The sequence below is a fragment of the Sander lucioperca genome, chromosome 2 (genome assembly GCF_008315115.2).
Source record: "Sander lucioperca isolate FBNREF2018 chromosome 2, SLUC_FBN_1.2, whole genome shotgun sequence".
Taxonomy (NCBI): Eukaryota; Metazoa; Chordata; class Actinopteri; order Perciformes; family Percidae; genus Sander; species Sander lucioperca.
The window spans coordinates 42,630,789-42,648,509 of record NC_050174.1 but is presented as its reverse complement, the minus strand read 5'-3'; the positions used below and the strand labels follow the sequence as shown (position 1 = coordinate 42,648,509).

Below are 17,721 nucleotides of genomic sequence, written 5' to 3'. Positions count from 1 at the left end.
ACTTAGGGCTGGCGGGGGGTAACAGATGTAGATGAAACAGACGTCGGAGAGGAAAGCAGCAGTCAGCCTTCATAAAGCTGATGGAGTGGAGGGCCAAATGGAGAGGAACTAGTAGAGACTGGGCGGAATAAAAGACACGAGGCAGCAACCAGGAAGACAGCCATCAGTGGAGTAAACCCCAACTAGTGTCACAGCAAGGATTTTAGGATCACTGAGGTCATGAGTCGAGGCCCTCACCCCCAACATGCTCAACAAGTGTCTGAAAATGTACTTTTGATTAATTGAGTTAGCTGTTTATTTACATTTCCTGCCAGCTGTATTTAAATGGAGCAGTTCTTTGGAAATCAACTAGAGCGGCAACGATTAATCGATTAGTTGTCAACGATTAAATTAATCGGCAACTATTTAGATAATCGATTAGTCGGTTTGAGTAATTTTTTAAGACAAAAGTAAAAATTCTTTCATTCCAGCTTCTTTAATGTGAATATGTTCTAGTTTCTTCTCTCCTCTGTGACAGTAAACTGAATATATTTTGAGTTGTGGACAGAACAAGACATTTGAGGACGTCGTATTGGGCTTTTGGGAAACACTGATCCACATTTTTCACCATTTTCTAACATTTTAGAGACCAAACAACTAATCGATTAATCGAGAAAAAAAATCTACAGATTAATCGACTATAAAAATAATCGTTAGTTGCAGCCCTAAAATCAACAAGTGCTTGTAAACTCTAACACAACAAACTGAACTGTCCGAACTCTCCTATTTTCCCTGTAATTAGCACTAGATTGCATGAAACTGTTCAGGAAATTCTTAAGGGAATTATACCCATGTAAAATGAAATGAAGCATTTTATTTCCCAACATGAAGCCTAAATTGTGTTTCAAAGCCTTCTCGACGCTGCCAGGAATGCATTTCTGATGGAGAGATACAGAATCCTTTGATTATTTTGTTGAACTAAAAGAAGTCCAATATTCAAAAAAATACACATACACAATATGTGTCCTCGGTGATAGCTATACGGCCCTGGCACCAACTAACACGCACACATGACAAAAGCCATATTTTACTATCTTTATTAAAGTTTGCATATCTTGTCTGAAAGTTGGTGTGAATACATTGCATTTGTTTTTTTTTCTTAAGACGTTAACTCTCGTTATAGGAAAAAGAAAAGTACATTTTCAAACAGTCTTGTTCCTGGAGTTGTTTTTTTCTTTCTTCCAATGACGAAAAGGAAAAGGATACACAGTGGAGCGGGTGTCATTAAGCTTCTTGAATGCGTCTATTAAACAGCGGCAACAAGCTAAAGCATGGAACAAAGCTCGACTCGACAAATAGAAATATTCTAAAACTACTCAACATTGTGCTCTTTGGTTTCAGTAACGAAATAACATATACAGTAAAGATCAATGATAGGACACAACAAAATATACTACCATGGTTTGGTTTTTCATTACACAAAAGTCAAGAAATCCTTCAAAGACATGGCAACATTATGTACTACAACCTGCTGCACCAGCGTCTCATCATTCACGTACAAACACAAATCAATTAAAAAAAAAAAAAAAAAAAAGAAATTCAACAAATTGTGACATCCGAACGAGGCACAAGACCCAGGGCTCGTCTCCACCCACAGAATACACTGAAATGTAAAAAATACACTTCACAACAAAAGTTCAGGATGTAATCTCAAAAAACAAGGCACAATGTTAAAACTGAACAACTTAATGATTACTCAGTAGTTTGGAAGGGAAGATAACTTCATTGGAGTTCCTGGCAATAACCAGTAGCTGCTGGAGTGGAGAGATAGGAACTGAAGTCTGCTGAGAGCACTCCATATTATCATGTTATTGCATAGCCAGTAGTTCTTCACTGCTTTTCACTTGAAGATATGGAAGAAATTCTCTCTATGATAAACAATGCAGAGGCAGCTACGTGACAGGTAATAATGACTCTAAGGTAGGGCTGGGCAATATTTCAATATTATATCGATATCGTGATATGAGACTAGATATCGTCTTAGATTTTGAAGAATTGTAATATCGTTACATGGTAAGTGTAGTCTTTTCTTGGTTTCAAAGGCTGCATTACAGTAAAGTGGTGTCATTTTCTGAACTTACCAGACTGTTCTAGCTGTTCTATTATTTGCCTTTAGTCATTATGTCCACATTATGATGGTTATTTATCTAAAATCTAAACGTGGAAGATGTTTTGTGAAAGCAGCAATTGTCAACCTTACAATATCGTTGCAATATCGACATCGAGGTGTTTGGTCAAAAATATCGTGATATTTGATTTTCTCCATATCGCCCAGCCCTACTCTAAGGGATCGGCGACAAACAGTAACATTTTAGCAGAGACTCATGGGCGGAGTATGATTATCTAAGACGATATTTGAAAAGTAACAAAAAGTGTGCAAAGGTCCCGAATGACACTTTGGTTCCGAGGCACTCAAAGTGGTCAACGTGCAACGTGGAAGCGATGCTGCAAAAAATAAAAAAATAACCTCCAGGTACTCCAGTGGGCGTCTCCAGTGCTCAGACATTCAGTTCACAACAGCTGCTTCAATCCTCACTGGAGTCCCCCGAGTTGTCCAAGTCCACCTCCTCCCATGAAGCCTTGGTGCGCTGCTCCCAGCTCCTGGCCTGTGCGATCACAGCAGGGGGCATGAGCGCCACGCAGGCCGCCAGGCCAGAGACGCGCTCCTTAAACTCCGTCTCGTCCTCCCACTCGTCTGCGTCGGTGTTCAACACGTGAACGTATTTCATCCTGTTGCCTTTGTCGTGAGAGCGTCCTCCCAGGACGTAGATGCGACTGTCCAGCACAGCTATGCCGGGTTCTCCATGTCCTGCGGGGAGGGGGGTCAGTAGAGACCAAGAGCTGGCTTCGGGATTAAAGCATGCCACCTGGAAAGAAAGGGGGAAACAAATAGGACGGTTTATTAAAAAGATAGTTTAGAAAGGCCGTAGCTCCCAAGACGGTGGCCGCCTGTATACGAGAACGCGACTGTCTTTATAATCTATCTTTTCAATAAACTGTCTGTACACTTACAATGTTCTCAATGCTTCGGTTAACATTTAGGGACCCTCATTATGCTACCGTTGAAGTGTGGTGATATTTTGAGCCTTTTTAGTGGTATAAATAGCGATTTGTTTTTACTTTCCCTGTGCCCCGAAAACACATTCGATTAGCATGAAAACATGACCCAGAGAGCGATCGAGTGGGTACGCATCTGTTATTAACCCCTAGGTTAGTTTTGCGGCGGAATTGTCCTTTAATACCTTCTGTCAAAAGGCACTGCTCTGACTGCTCTTCAACAGGGGGTCCGGGACCCCTAGTGGGGTCCTCAGAGTTACTGTAGGCAGTGGTGGAATGTAACGAAGTACAAATACTTCGTTACTGTAGTTATGTAAATTTTTCATGTACCAGTACTTTACTTAAGACTTACTTACTTTTGACTTTTACTTCGCTACATTTTGCAGCAATTATCTATACTTTCTACTCCACTACATTTCTACAACGTTCCGTTACATTTTCGTTACATTTCAGATCCGTTTTTCCCCCTGACAAAACGTCTTCCTGACCGTCACACGTTTGCAGTCCGCAGGGAAGCCTTCAGCAGCGGCCACCCAGCTCCCGGTGCCGCTCGCGATATTACGAATCCCACTATGGCTACGCCAAGACCCGCCCTTCAATAGCATTTATTGGCCGGGCGCGTACCGCTCCCGGTACTACCGCCACTCCCGTTACTGCTGCTGCTCCCGATACTCTGCTTGGTCATATGTGAAGCATCCGTTCACATAGGGTTAATATACAACCCGTATATTTATCTTAAAAACACTCACGGTCCTCCTCAGCTGTGAAGCCACGTACTTGTTGTCCAAGCCCGTGTGTTCTTGCTAAATAAATGTGTGCAGCATTCACTGTCTCGTGGAAAATAATGCAAAGTCGAGCTGCAGATCACCCTGATAGATAACCAGAATTGTAAGTCAGAATGTAAACTGGGCCACAGAAGGTAAGCACAATTACATTAACCTAAAACTAACTTAATTAAAATGCCACAGCCCATACAGTTTTTTTTAAATTATTAGAATATAGACATTAAGAGAATAAATTGTTATGCAAGTACTTTTACTTTTAATACTTAAAAGTACATTTAAAATCAGGTACTTTTTACTTTTACTTAAGTAGGTTTTTCATTGTTGTACTTTTACTTTTACTAAAGTAAATATATCTCTGGTTATTTGTACTTTTACTTAAGTACTGAGATTCAGTACTTCCTCCACCACTGACTGTAGGGGGGCCATCAAATTATTATTTTTTTGAAGTTATTTTAGAAAAACTAAAATGTCTTAACATGAATCCAACATAGTATTAGCAAATATAAATCAGCCTATTTGTGAAAGAAAACCAATTGATGATAGGATTCCTGGCCTATAGGTAAGGTAGTCACTAAGGTAGCCACCTACAGATACAGTTCGGTGTGCCAAATGTATGTTTAACATTAAAAGATAATTTATAAAATCGTGTAAATTATTATTTAAATAGCTTAGTATTCTATGCACTCAAAAGGTATGTATCAAGGCTTTAGGCTGCCCACACATTATTGTAAGCCCAGTTTAATATGCAACTTTATTTTATACATATATAGTAGTAGGGGGTCTCTGATCCATCTCTCTCAGTTAAGGGGTCCTTGGCTTAAAAAATGTTGAAGACCCCTGCAATAAGGCAACCACTGGCTTTTTAGCTCACAAAAGGGCCTTCATCAGGAGGTAAAATAACATTAGAATCAATAAACTATAGAATATTCTATCATTTAAATATGTAAAACAGAGAGGAGTGAGAGAAGTTAGGGCGCTAAGAGCTGTTTTGCATACAAAAACAAATGGAAAATCGAAAAACAAGAAATATGTCAAAATGCAAGAACATCTGTATGTGTAAAAATGAAAAATGTCCACCAGGCACCATTTCAAACTGACTGTGTCAGACTGTGAGACTACCGTTTACCAGTGTAGACACTGCCTTCATTGTGCAACACTAAACACTGATGACTTTGTGCCGTTGTACCTTCAGGACATCACGTCGATATCCACGCTCATCGTTGCTTCCGCCAATAACATAAATGCGTCCATTAACCGCAGCCGCGCCATGCCACGCTCGCTCCACCGGCCCCTCAGCACATCCTGTCCAGTGATTGGCCACGGGGTCAAAGCAGTAGGTCTCTCTGAGGTACGCCATTCCTCTACGCCCGCATGTTATGTACATTTTGTCACCCAACACTGCTCCAGCGTGGGCGTAAATCTGGAGGGAATGTCAGACTAGTATTACAAGAAGTACCTATATAGCAGGAAAGCCCCAGTACAACAACACACATGTGGGTATGTAGCACCATCATGTGGATGGTAGCAGTATTACACGCATTGTTTTCATCTTTGAACCATTCTCGTACCTCTCTCTTTAGGGGTGATACCCATTCCCACATGTTGGAGTGTGGGTCATAGCGCTCCACTGATTCCAGTTCATTGCTGTAGTCCCGTCCTCCAATGGCATAAATATGGCCGCCCATCACACAAACACAGTGGTCAGCCCGCTGCTGCTGCAGAGGCTGGATGGAGCACCAGCTGTTGTGACGAGGGTCGTATCTGGGGAGAATGGACAGAAGGATCAAAACAGTGAAGTGAAAAATAGGACTTTAAAAAATGCATTCAGCAGGGAGAAAAGCTGTGCTCAAAGTATACATACAATCAATTGAACTATGAACCAACCAAGAGTATGGGCACACTATCGGAACACAACAGATATGTTAAAGGGACAGTTCACCCCAAATTCTAAAATACATATTTTCCTCTTACCTGTAGTTCAGTTAGTATAAATCTAGAATGTTTTGGTGTGAGTTGCCCAGTGTTGGAGATATTGGCTGTAGAGATGACTGCCATCTCTCCAATATAATGGAACTAGATGGCACTCGGAAAATTTTTAAAAACTCAACGGCAAAGTCTCTTTCCAGAAATCCTGACCCGGTTACTTAAAGGAGAATTCCGGATTGTTATTGGGATGATTATCACAGAAGCCTGGCTGAATACACTCACCGGAGGGCAGCTAGCAGCTAACAGCTACTACCGCACTACTGTTTTTTTTTAGGGGGGAATAAACTTCAAGATGTGACATGACCTGTCCTCTGGAGGACATAGCCACACGACGCCACTCCGTTGATTGTTATTGGGATGATTATCACAGAAGCCTGTCTAAATACACTCACCGGACGGCAGCTAGCAGCTAACGGCTAACAGCTATCAGCTAGCAGGGCAAGCTAACTACTGGCAGGATCGAGACAGGGACCAGGGTAGGTGAATTTAAACAATGTCTGAGTTGAAAACGCATCTTGTTGACACGCAAGGGCCCTGTTCATGTGGCTCAGACATATTAATTGCATTTTGTGTCTGTTAAGAGGCACAAAGACACTCTAAAACTTGCCCCGACAACTGCCGTTTTAGCTCAGGGGACGCTTGTACATGTAGCTGCAGCTTCTCCGTGTTACCTGCACCGATTCGGGTCGGGGTTTTTTCTATCGAAAGTACTCGCGTAGCTATAGCGATCAAGATTAACGTAGAAATTGGCCGGAATTCTCCATTAAGATAATCCACATATCTGGTTGTAAGAGGTTTCATGTAGAAACTATTTTCTTTTTTCAAAACTACACCCGCCAAACGTATAACTGCGCAGAAGGAAGCCTGCTCATGGACAAGAGGCGTGTGCTCGTGACAAAACAAAATGTAAATGTTAATGGCGTCCTCCTCGGCTGAGCTGTGGCGTATGCTAGCTCAGGTGAGCTAGCAGTACCGGTGAACTACACTTACAGCTCAACCAAATCCATAAGTATGCTTCCTTCTGCGCTGTGATATAGTTGCCAAGTGTAGTTTGGCAGAAAGAAAATAGTTCCTACATACTACTCACAACCAAGTCAGTTGATTACCTTGAGTAACCGAGTCATGATTTCTGGAAAGAGACTTTGCTGTTGAGTTTTTCAAATGTATTTTTTTGCCGCTTTGAGCACCACAAGCCGAGTGCCATCTAGTTCCATTATATTGGAGAGAAGGCAGACATCTCTATGGCCGATATCGCAACAGTGGACATCTTACACCAAAACTAGTCTTGCTTTGCCAGACCGTTCTCCACCGCGCAGCAGGGGAAAATCTGGCTAGTCCACACAGCATTCCGGGATGGGAGAAAAACGTGCTGTGGTTTATTGGCATTTCTTTAAACCAATCGCAATCACTGGGCGGGGCTAAGCAGCCGCTGCAAAATTGCCTCGGGAAGGAACTTGTTTTGGTGGAACATGTGTACATTCAAAGGTTGTTTTAGTCGTGCAACAGAAAACTCAGATTGGACAGATAGTCTAGCTAGCTGTCTGGATTTACCCTGCAGAGATCTGAGGAGCAATTGACCATAGTCCTCATAAATCCACCCGAGTTTAAAATGCCAACACAAAGGAAGAGGAAGGTAACGGACATCCATCCGAAATGAGTGAAATCCGGCAAAATTTCCGTCAGAAACGGAGCAATCCCGGAAGTGAAACATCGAGGATATAGACTAGACCAAAACAATCTAGATTATTAGAAAAAGCACTACAGGTAAGAGTAAAAATATGTATGTGTACTGTCCCTTTAAGTAACATTTAACATATGTTTGTTTCACACCACCAAAAGCAACACTTATAATTTAGTCACTCAAAGTTTAGTTGTTTATTAATTTTGATAATGGATTAAAGCATTTATCAAGCTAAAAATGCCTCACATTCACTGGTTCCAGCATCTCAAATGTGAGGATTTGCTGCTTTTCTGTTTTATATCAGTGTAAGCTGAATTTCTTTTGGATTTTGAACAGCTGGTCAGACAAAGCAAGCAATCTGAGAACATGTTGACATAGGAAACGTTTTTTTCTGTCATTCTATAGACCAGACCATTGGCTTACATATCAGCCAATATTAGCTTATTGCAAATCCAATATGTCAGACGATAGGGAACTGCAGTGACTGCAGTTCAGAAATGCCAAAGATATGTTTGCCGTAGATAAAAAAAAAACAGTGACGCCATAACAAAGTTTGTCCAATAGAAACCAATGGCTTATTTTTTCAACAGTTAAACCCTCTGCTCACCATATTCCGGTCACATTCTTTCCGTAAAGAAGTTTTTTGTATTACAAAAATATATTGGACGGATACGTTTTTTATGAAAATAGTTGCTGATGGGAGCTCACCTCCAGCAGCGTGTCTCTGCACGGAATCCACTGGTGTTCTTGTCTCCTCCAATCAGATACACAAAGTTGTTGAGCACAGCGATGCCCTGGTTGGACATTCGGGGGGCGTGAGCTGCAGTGAGAGTCCTCCACTCCCCCCAGCTGGGGTGGAACACCTGAAACAAATGCTCGCTTTCTGTGAGGGAGCTGGAGGTGAACATCCCCCCGAAGCCCAATATGCAGTGGAAAGTGGAGCGTGGCTGGGTGAGAGGACTCTGCCGGACGGGCTGCCAGATCTCCTGCTCATGGTATCGCAGTGCGGCTGACACACAATCCTTCAGTGGACACTGGTGCAGTCTGCCATGCAGCCTCTGCAACACTTGCTTCTCAATTAGGCAGAAACGCACAGCATCGAGCATCTTGAGATTGTCCTTTGGGTCAAAAAGTTATATTACTTGATTGCAATTCAGGCTGATAAAGCTGTGTGTGAGTACAACTAAAGCACAGTTAAGGGCATTTTCACACCTATAGTTTGTTTGCTTTGGTCCAGAATCTGTTGACTTGGAGCGATTTCCCCTTGGTTCGGTTAAAAATCCAAGCGTACCAAAATGCGTCACTACAAACAACGCAAGAACGTTCACTCCGCTTATTGGTCGGATGTGTCGAGGAAGCGAGGAAGTAAATACAGGAAGAAGGTCCTGTGTTCTGGAATAGTGCAAATTTCTCACATCTCCATGGTCAAACCAGCTCACTTCATTTGAAATAATTAGACATCGTCACAGAGACTTCGTTCCGCTGCGTGGGTGTCTGTCTCCGACTTTAGCGGCGGCTGGTTTGTTTGACCACGGAAATGCTAGTGTCTGCGAGCTTGACCGCAGTCTATTTCTGTGAGAGACACGTTGCAAGCTACTACAGTTTGCATGTTCTGCCGCAGATTACAAAGCACACCTGACTACAGGAGCCGTTTAGCTCAGACTTGCAGAGTACACATACAGCAGTTGGTGCGGTTCGAGGTCGGATCACATTCTCACCCCAAACGAACCGCTCCAGAGTTCGATTGAAAGCGTACTAGGACCACCTCATCAAGCAGGTCTCGGTACGCTTGTTTGGTCCGCTTTTGGTGCGCATCCGAGTACAACTGCTGCATTCCCACCTGCCCAAACGAACCGCACCAAGGGGGACAATGAACTCTAGTGCGATTTAACTGAACTACATAAGTACTACATGTGTGAAAGCCCCCTTAAACTAAGTCGGTATATACAGTCATGTGAAAAAATTAGGACACCCATGCTAAAGTTGACTAAAAAGAGGAATAAAAAAATCATCTTTAGGAAATTGATCTTAATGCCTTAATAAAAAAATGAGGAAAAATCCAATCTTTAAGGACACCAATTTTCTTTGTGAATGAATAATGTATTGTAAATAAATAAATGTTCTTCCTTAAAATATAGGGGGCATAAGTAACTACACCCCTATGTTAAATTCCCATAGAGGCAGGCAAATTTTTATTTTTAAAGGCCAGTTATTTCATGGATCCAGGATACTATGCATCCTGATAAAGTTCCCTTGGCCTCTGGAATTAAAATAGCCCCACATCATCACATACCCTTCACCATACCTAGAGATTGGCATGGGGTACTTTCCATAAAATCATCTCTCAATGCAAATCAAACCAGCTATTAGGCTAACTGAAATAAAACCAGGAGATGAAGAGATGAGTACAAAATGCAGACACACCTTGGGACTGACCTGCAAGTACACCTGGTCAGTTTCCACCTGCAACGGACTGAAGTGGTAGTGAAGAGCCGCCTCGTACACCTCGTTCTCACTGTTCACCTGAAGCGCGTCACTGCTCAGCGCGCTGAAGACTTCATCTTGGGGGAGTTCTCGATACACATCGGTGCGAGACAAAGTCTGAATGTTCCTGAGGATGTAGGAGTGGATCTTGGCATTAAGTTGTTGCAGTCCGTAGAGATCAGCTAAATTGTGGACCTCTAAAATGTTGCTCTCGTCCAGCCAGGAGAAAAGGAAATCGCAGCAAAAGCCGATGACAATCTCAAGCTTTAAAACACAAAAGGACACAGATTAACTAAAGGAAATACAACGATGAACAATGTGATATAGCCTAGCAAAAGAACAACAAAGAGCTTACCTGTACTAGAGTGGCGGCTATCAGGACTTCCTGCACACACTCTAGGTCTAACTCGATCTCTGAAGTGTAGATGTAGTCGAGTATTTTTTTCATGGCCATGTAAGATACTCCATGAATTGGGATCTCCTTTTGCTGTGTCTCACGAAGGCCTCCAGCAAACATTCCCCTAGTGGAGAACAGGGAGTGACATATTGTTGAATGGCTTATGTTGGGGTTACCTGGTGGCCCAGTGACAATAAGATGCATACCACGTGGCCACAATGACCCCAGTTAGCTGCATGGATATCATGCAGCAGGAGCACCTGGCTTTCTCTTAAGGCCCTGACACACCAACCCGATTATCGGCCGTCAGACAGTCTGGCGAGGTCGGTGACCCGAGTCTGTTCGGTGTGTTCTGTGCCGTCGTCAGTCGGAGGAGCCGTCGGCGTTCATTTGGGCCGATTTGACTTGTTGAATCAGCCAGTGGGCAGTGGGAATCAATGACCAATTACCGGAAATGACGAGCGGGATGAGCGTGACTAACGGCTCTCAAAATCTGACGAAAATCTTTTAATCTGACCTTTGTCGATCTGAAATGAAGACAGATTCAGCAACTGCATGGCCTATTTCTTGCTTAAAATGTTTTCAGAAACACTTTTCGGTGAACTATTTTCGTAAAATACGAGATCGTTTTCCGAACGAGCCACCATTATGGTCGGTTTTGAGATTCGGAAGAAGCCAGACCCACGTGGCGCGTTCGTCCAATCAACTGCCGGTTTTCATTTTTTGGGCGACAATACAGATTAGCGTTAGTCTGCTGTTATGGAGACGTATTACGTCTCGCGCACGCTAAGCCAGACGTTAAGCCAACGTTAAGCCAGAGGAAAATAAATATAATGCTCCCGATGGTGAGATTTCTGTACCTATCACAAAACCGTCATATGCTTTAACAAAATCTTTGCCCAATATACCGAGCCTCAGTTGTTATTCACTTCAACTGCGGGTACGAGGCACACCCAATACAATAAAAGTATCTCTGTGAAGGGATGTTAGTGCCTTATCTTTTCCTACTTTTAGCATTGTAATGGGATTACAAGGCTACCTACCAACAGTATGGCTCTGGTTTACTTGCACAATGCAGAAGCATCTTCCTCCACCCCTGCACAGTAATCTACAAACCAATACAAAGTGCAACACTTGACTTCACATGATTCAATAAACCTATGAGTATCACTCCTCTGTCATGTATAGTGCTGGCTGACTGGGGACCCCAGCGCTTCTATCTGTGTCACCTACTTAATGTTGTTGTCCACCAAAGCTATGTTATCTTAGGGCATGATGGAAGCAGACACGTAAAAACAAACAACAAAGTAAACCTAAATGTGCACACCACTACTGATTACTGATCATATGACAATGTAAATAGACTGCAAACTTTGTTTAAGCTGAACTAAAACCTTGGCTGTGTCTTATGACACTGGCCACGTATTGATAAAGCACTCTTGGGTCCCTTGAAAGGCGCTAAGAAAATTCAAGCTATTATTATTATTGATTAGAATGTGCTATTATGTATGTAAATAAAAAAAAGGAATAAAACACACAAAGTTGTTAGCCTGGGAAAACCCTGACGAACTTCCGGGCAAATTTGAGATTTGCTCTGCAAGTCAGTCTGGCCATTCAAGCCCATTTCCAATTTTTCCAAATCGAGGCACCAATCACCACCGTCAAGGCGGGTTTTACACGAGGACGTTAGCGCAGCGAAGGCAAGCAGCTTTTTGTTTACATTCAACATGACGGCCACCGAAGCGCAGCAACCCGTTGATGCCGCTGTCGCTGCTACGTCACCTGGATCGTTGGTCTGATTGGTTGAAGGACTATCCAATTGCGCCCAGAGTTGCGCCCGGTTACAACTGAGAAGGGTCTGCTGTCAACCAGGCTACACAGTTGTGTGAATCAGCTTGACTCTAGCCGTGGTCAATGGTGTGACGGCCCTGCTGCGTGTATGGGATTGACCTGTGCTGAATCTGCGGGTGCTCGTAACCTGGAACACCTGAGTTTTTCCAGGTTATTTAAGTCTGGCTGCAGCGCTATCGTGTTCTCTCGCTGCCTGCCTGCTGCTGTTCCAGCGCTCTCTGTTTCTCTGGTGGTTTGGGTATGTTGTTATGGGTTAACTTTATGCTTTGCAGAGGTTAAAGCAAGAAACCATTTGTGAGTCTGACATGCTGCCCTGGAGGAAATGTGCACAATGTATTGAATCAAATATTATTTTAAACTGCTCTATGCCTGAATTCAGGCATGGTGCCTGAGAACTTTAAGCCTTGTGCTTTGTTTGCATTTTACACGCACATCTAGGGATGTAACGGTATGAAAATTTTACCTCACGGTTATAGTGACCAAAATGATCGCGGTTTTCAGTATTATCGCGGCATTTTTAAAAGTGTTGTGGGTGATGGTCACGGAGATGAGTCAGGAGATTTGACGTACAACTTTTTAGTTGTAGGCTATGCAGTGAGCCTGCGCAGCAACTTCAGGAGACTCGGATGAAGCAGGGAAGGATTAAACACAGGGTTTCCACACCGTGGTAATCCACCGTGATAATAATATTTTAAATGAAAACGGTAACTGTTATCGTCAAATTTTCTATCGTTAATAGATCCCTACGCACATCCATCCATCACTCATGCAGACTTACACCACTGACTATACTGACAACCACACCCCACACCTTTTTAATAATCATTTAATTTTGTCTGATTTGGAAGTAGATCTGCACGATAGGGAGAAAATCAGATATCATGATATTCTTGACCAAATACCTCGATATCGATATTGCAGCGATATTCTAGGGTTGACAATTGGTGCTTCAACTAAATATCTTCACACTTAGATTTTAGGTCAGTAATGTGGACATAATGTCTAAGTGGGGAAAAGGCAAATCATAGAACAGCTAGAACAGTCACTTTACAGTAATGCAGCCTTTATAACCAGTACAAGACAACACTTATGTCATATTACGATATCCAAAATCTAAGACGATATCTAGTCTCATATCACAATATCGATATAATATCGATATATTGCCCAGCCCTATTTGGAAGTATATTTTAGTAAAACTTTACCCTGGTGTGTATTTGTTGTGGCCTAGGAGCACGGTCATAACAATGGCATATAAATACTGTGCTGCTCTAAAGAAAAATGTAAGTGAATAATAAAGAAACTGAAAGTAAAGCAACAAGGAAACCCTGCTGTGAGTTTTACCTAAAATAATCGCAAGAGGCTGCCAGAAGTATACGGTGGGCTTTGATGGCTCGACCCTCCACCAGCAGCTCCACATCAAAGAGGATGCCACTCTCTCTGAGAGCCAGCAGGCCGTCCAGCAGGCTGCAGAAATGGGCTGAACTTTTGTAGGTCTGTCGGCTCAGGCGGCCAGGACTCCGCTTTCCTTCCTCGGCCATGGCAGGGTATTGATGTTCAGGCTTCATCACTTTTTCTAATATAAGGTGTCAAACCTTCTTATCTGTCTAGCTAGTACTAACACCACTCTAAGTATTCCTTCACATTGTTGTTATTAATATAAGCCACACTCTGCTGTTGGCATGTAGAGAACTATACAGGAAAAGTAGGAATTGGCTGGGCAGCTAGCGGCTAAAGAAGGGTGGTTACGGTTGCTTGAAATGTCACTTTGTAACGTAACGCTACATACTAGCTATATATAAATACTACACGCAATTTACGACATAACTTAATCTACAAAGCTATTACAAAGATATAAAAGTATAACGTCAGTTGTTTGTAACGGACGTTACTTCGACGAACTGCTAGCTGCCACTGCGCTGTCCGCTAATGTTAAGTTAGTTTTAAAGGCGAAGAGCATAAGCTAGTAAGCTATCGGCTGGTTAGTCTGCTAGCTGCTGTAACGCACTATAAAAACAGCAAGCTAGACGCTTAAGAAACTGAAACACAACGACTGCTCGAAAATATCGTCGTGATCATCAAATACAAACCGTTTTATATTAAGAGTTTGGTCACAAGGACACCAATTCCTTTTGTGGAATGGCTATACAGCTAGCTACAGCAGTCGCATGATGTTTTGACAGATCAAAACAAGTCTGTTTACTTTTTGGTGTCAGGTAGTTGGCTCACACACTATCGGTCACTGCTGTCGTATTGTCTTCTTCTTCTTCTTCTTCTTCTTCTTCTTCTTCTTGTGTTTTTGAATGGCGGTTGGCAACCAGCTTTTTGGAGCATTACCGCCACCATCTGGACTGGAGTGTGGATCAAGAGGTCAACCTACACTTTCTTAAATCCTTTCTAATAACCCAGTTATCTTCAAAAAAGAAAACAAAAAATAAAAACAAATTTCACCTGATCCTTTTTGCAATATATCATGTAAATTTAATGTCATCTGGTTTTCACCCAGTTGTGAAATCAATCTTTGTCTGGCTTGATGGTATTTAGGACAATACATAATTACATGCTCTATGGTTTCTTGACTATCGCAATATTCACACATTCCATCAACATGCTTTTTCATTATAAATAATGTTCTATTTAATCCTGTATGTCCTAGCCTCATTCTGGACACCACATCTTCTTCTTGCTTACTTCTGTATGTATTCCTGTTCTTCCCCACTTTTTCTTGAATGCTATACAGGTGTCTCCCAGATTGTTCAGTGTCCCACAAAAACTGCCATTTTGTATTTGTTTTAGCTTTAATTATACTCTTGACTTCAGCTTTACTGTATTTAATATCCACCTCTATATCAGGCAGCTCTGCTGCTTTCTTTGCATACTTATCTGCCAATTCATTACCTCCTACACCTATATGGGCAGGTACCCATATAAATGTAGTACTAATACCGGACTTAATCAGATTGTTAGCTAGTTGCAATATTTCATACACTATGTCCTGTCTAGACTCAGAGTGAAGAAACTTGATGCTTGTCAAAGCTGAGCTGGAGTCTGAGGCAATCACAGCTTGCTTAGGTCTATTGCTCTCTACCCACATCAAGGCCATCCATACTGCTAACAGTTCTGCTGTGTATACAGCTAAATCATCATTAATTCTTTTAGCAGATCCAATGTTTAATTGAGGGATAACATAAGCAATTCCCATTTTCGTATCCGTCTTCTTAGATGCATCAGTGTATATAATGACTCCTTCTTTATATTTCCTTGAAATGTATCTCTGTACCCTGTAATGATCCACTTCATTAACCTCCTTTTCCCCCAATAAGCCTAAGTCCACTGGAACCTCTGACAAAAGCCAAGGAGGAACAACTGGATAAACAACTGAAGGGCTTATTTTCAGTGCACTGATTCCCATCATTATTACCTTCTGCCTTATTGTCCATCCAAAACTTTTAATTAGGTCATTCTCTCTTTCTTGACAATGCCATAGAACTGACTGACTCAAATGTTTGTCACCATGACCTCTCAAATTCGCCCAGTACACAAGAGACAACTGGTCTCTTCTAAGATGGAGAGGCATCTCCCCCATCTCTGAACTGCTGCCACTGGAGTGGTCTTAATTGCCCCACAACAAAGCCTCAAACCTTGATTTTGAATGACATCTAACTTCTTTAATGATGTTTTAGCAGCTGACCCATACACTATACACCCATAATCAAATACCGATCTCATCAGCCCTGTATAAATGGATTTCAACGCAGGTCTGCTTGCACCCCATTCTACTCCACGCAAACATCTCATCACATTCAACACTCTCTTGCATTTATCTATAATTTTTTGAATATGCATTGTCCAAGTCAGTTTTTTGTCAAACCAAATACCCAAATATTTGAAGAATTCCACTCGTTCTAACTCTGTCCCAGATAACTTGATTTTCATATTCATACGTATTTTCTTCCTAGAGAAGAATAAAGTCTTAGTTTTATCTATAGAGAACCTAAATCCCCATTGAACAGCCCATTCTTGGACTTTGTTTACTGCCTGCTGCATCTTATCCACTACACAATCTATATTTCTTCCCTTTTTCCACATTGCTCCATCATCTGCAAACAATGCTACCCCAACTGAATTTTGTATATCCTTAAAAATATCATCAATCATTATTGAAAATAATAGTGGACTGATAATGCTCCCTTGTGGGACACCATTTTCCACATTGTATCTCTTACTTAGTTCCCCATTTATTTTAACTTGAATAGTTCTGTCAGATAAAAACCCTTTTATCCACTGGAACATCCTTCCCTTTATTCCCAATATTCTTAACTTAATCAGCATACCATCTTTCCACAACATATCATATGCCTTTTCAATATCAAAAAATACTGCCACTACAGTTTCTTTATTCACCTGAGCCTTCCTTACTGTATCTTCTAGGTATACAATGGGATCCATGGTACCTCTACCTTTCCTGAAACCACTTTGATAATTTTGCATTAAGCCTTTATGTTCCATCCAATATGTAAGCCTGTCATTTATCATCCTCTCCATAGTTTTCCCCATCTGAGACGTTAAAGCAATCGGCCTATAGTTATTCGCTATTTGAGGATCTTTCCCAGGTTTCCTAATAGGAATGATTATAGATTCCTTCCAGGTTCTAGGAATGCAACTATTTATCCATACTTTATTATACATACTCAACAACACATCCTTCCCCTTATCACTTAAGTTCTCCAACATGGAATAACAGATTTTATCTTTCCCTGGAGATGACTTACCTAATTTCCTCAATGCCTTATTGAGTTCAGACTTTGTAAATAATACATCCAACACACCTCCTCCACTATCCTCATCGTCAAACACATACTGGTATGTTTGAACTGTTTCTTCTCTACCTCTCTTTTCTTCATGACTTAAATTTCCTGTGCTGTGCACTTTAGCTAAAGTTTTTGCTATAACCTCTGCTTTTTCCTTACTACTAGTGATAGTTCTTTGCCCCTCAATCAGCATTGGATATCCATATTCCCTTCCATTCCCTTTCATTTTTTAATCATGTTCCAAATTCTGTCCACTGGAGTAGTTCGACCAATAGAATCACAGAACTGTTTCCAGAGATCTTTTTTTGCTTGTCTTATTGTTTTCCTGACTATTGCCTGAGATCTTTTATATCGAACTAAATTCTGAAAATTATGTGTTCTCTTTAACTCTTTAAATGCTCTATTTCTATCTTTTATTACTTCCTTACAGTCTTTCGACCACCATGGTACTATTTTATTTAATGTCTTAGGCTTAGTTTTTGGAATAGAAACTCCTGCTGCAACAATTATACCACTGCTAATTTCACAACATAATTTCTCGATATCATGATCATTATCAATAGATATCAATAATTCATCACTAACTTCTCTATATTTATCCCAATCTGCTTTATCTAAAATCCATCTCTC

General features: G+C 41.5%; 1 protein-coding gene across 2 annotated transcripts; it reads right to left on the bottom strand.

Annotated features, from left to right (window-relative positions):
- Window positions 1-1,059: 1,059 nt before the first annotated feature.
- klhl22 (kelch-like family member 22) lies at window positions 1,060-14,502 on the bottom strand. Of its 2 annotated transcripts, none has more exons than XM_035998037.1 (7): window positions 13,625-14,502; window positions 10,388-10,553; window positions 9,985-10,296; window positions 8,257-8,666; window positions 5,450-5,642; window positions 5,068-5,301; window positions 1,060-2,906 (listed from the first exon to the last, which is right to left on the bottom strand). In XM_035998037.1, exons 1-7 carry the CDS (start codon window positions 13,846-13,848, stop codon window positions 2,565-2,567), a joined length of 1,881 nt encoding a protein of 626 aa, XP_035853930.1. In that variant the 5' UTR covers window positions 13,849-14,502; the 3' UTR covers window positions 1,060-2,564. The 2 variants fall into 2 exon arrangements, with proteins under 2 accessions (XP_035853930.1, XP_031156629.1); XM_031300769.2 differs by having other exon boundaries at window positions 9,973-10,296; window positions 13,625-13,848.
- Between the last annotated feature and the right edge of the window lie 3,219 nt (window positions 14,503-17,721).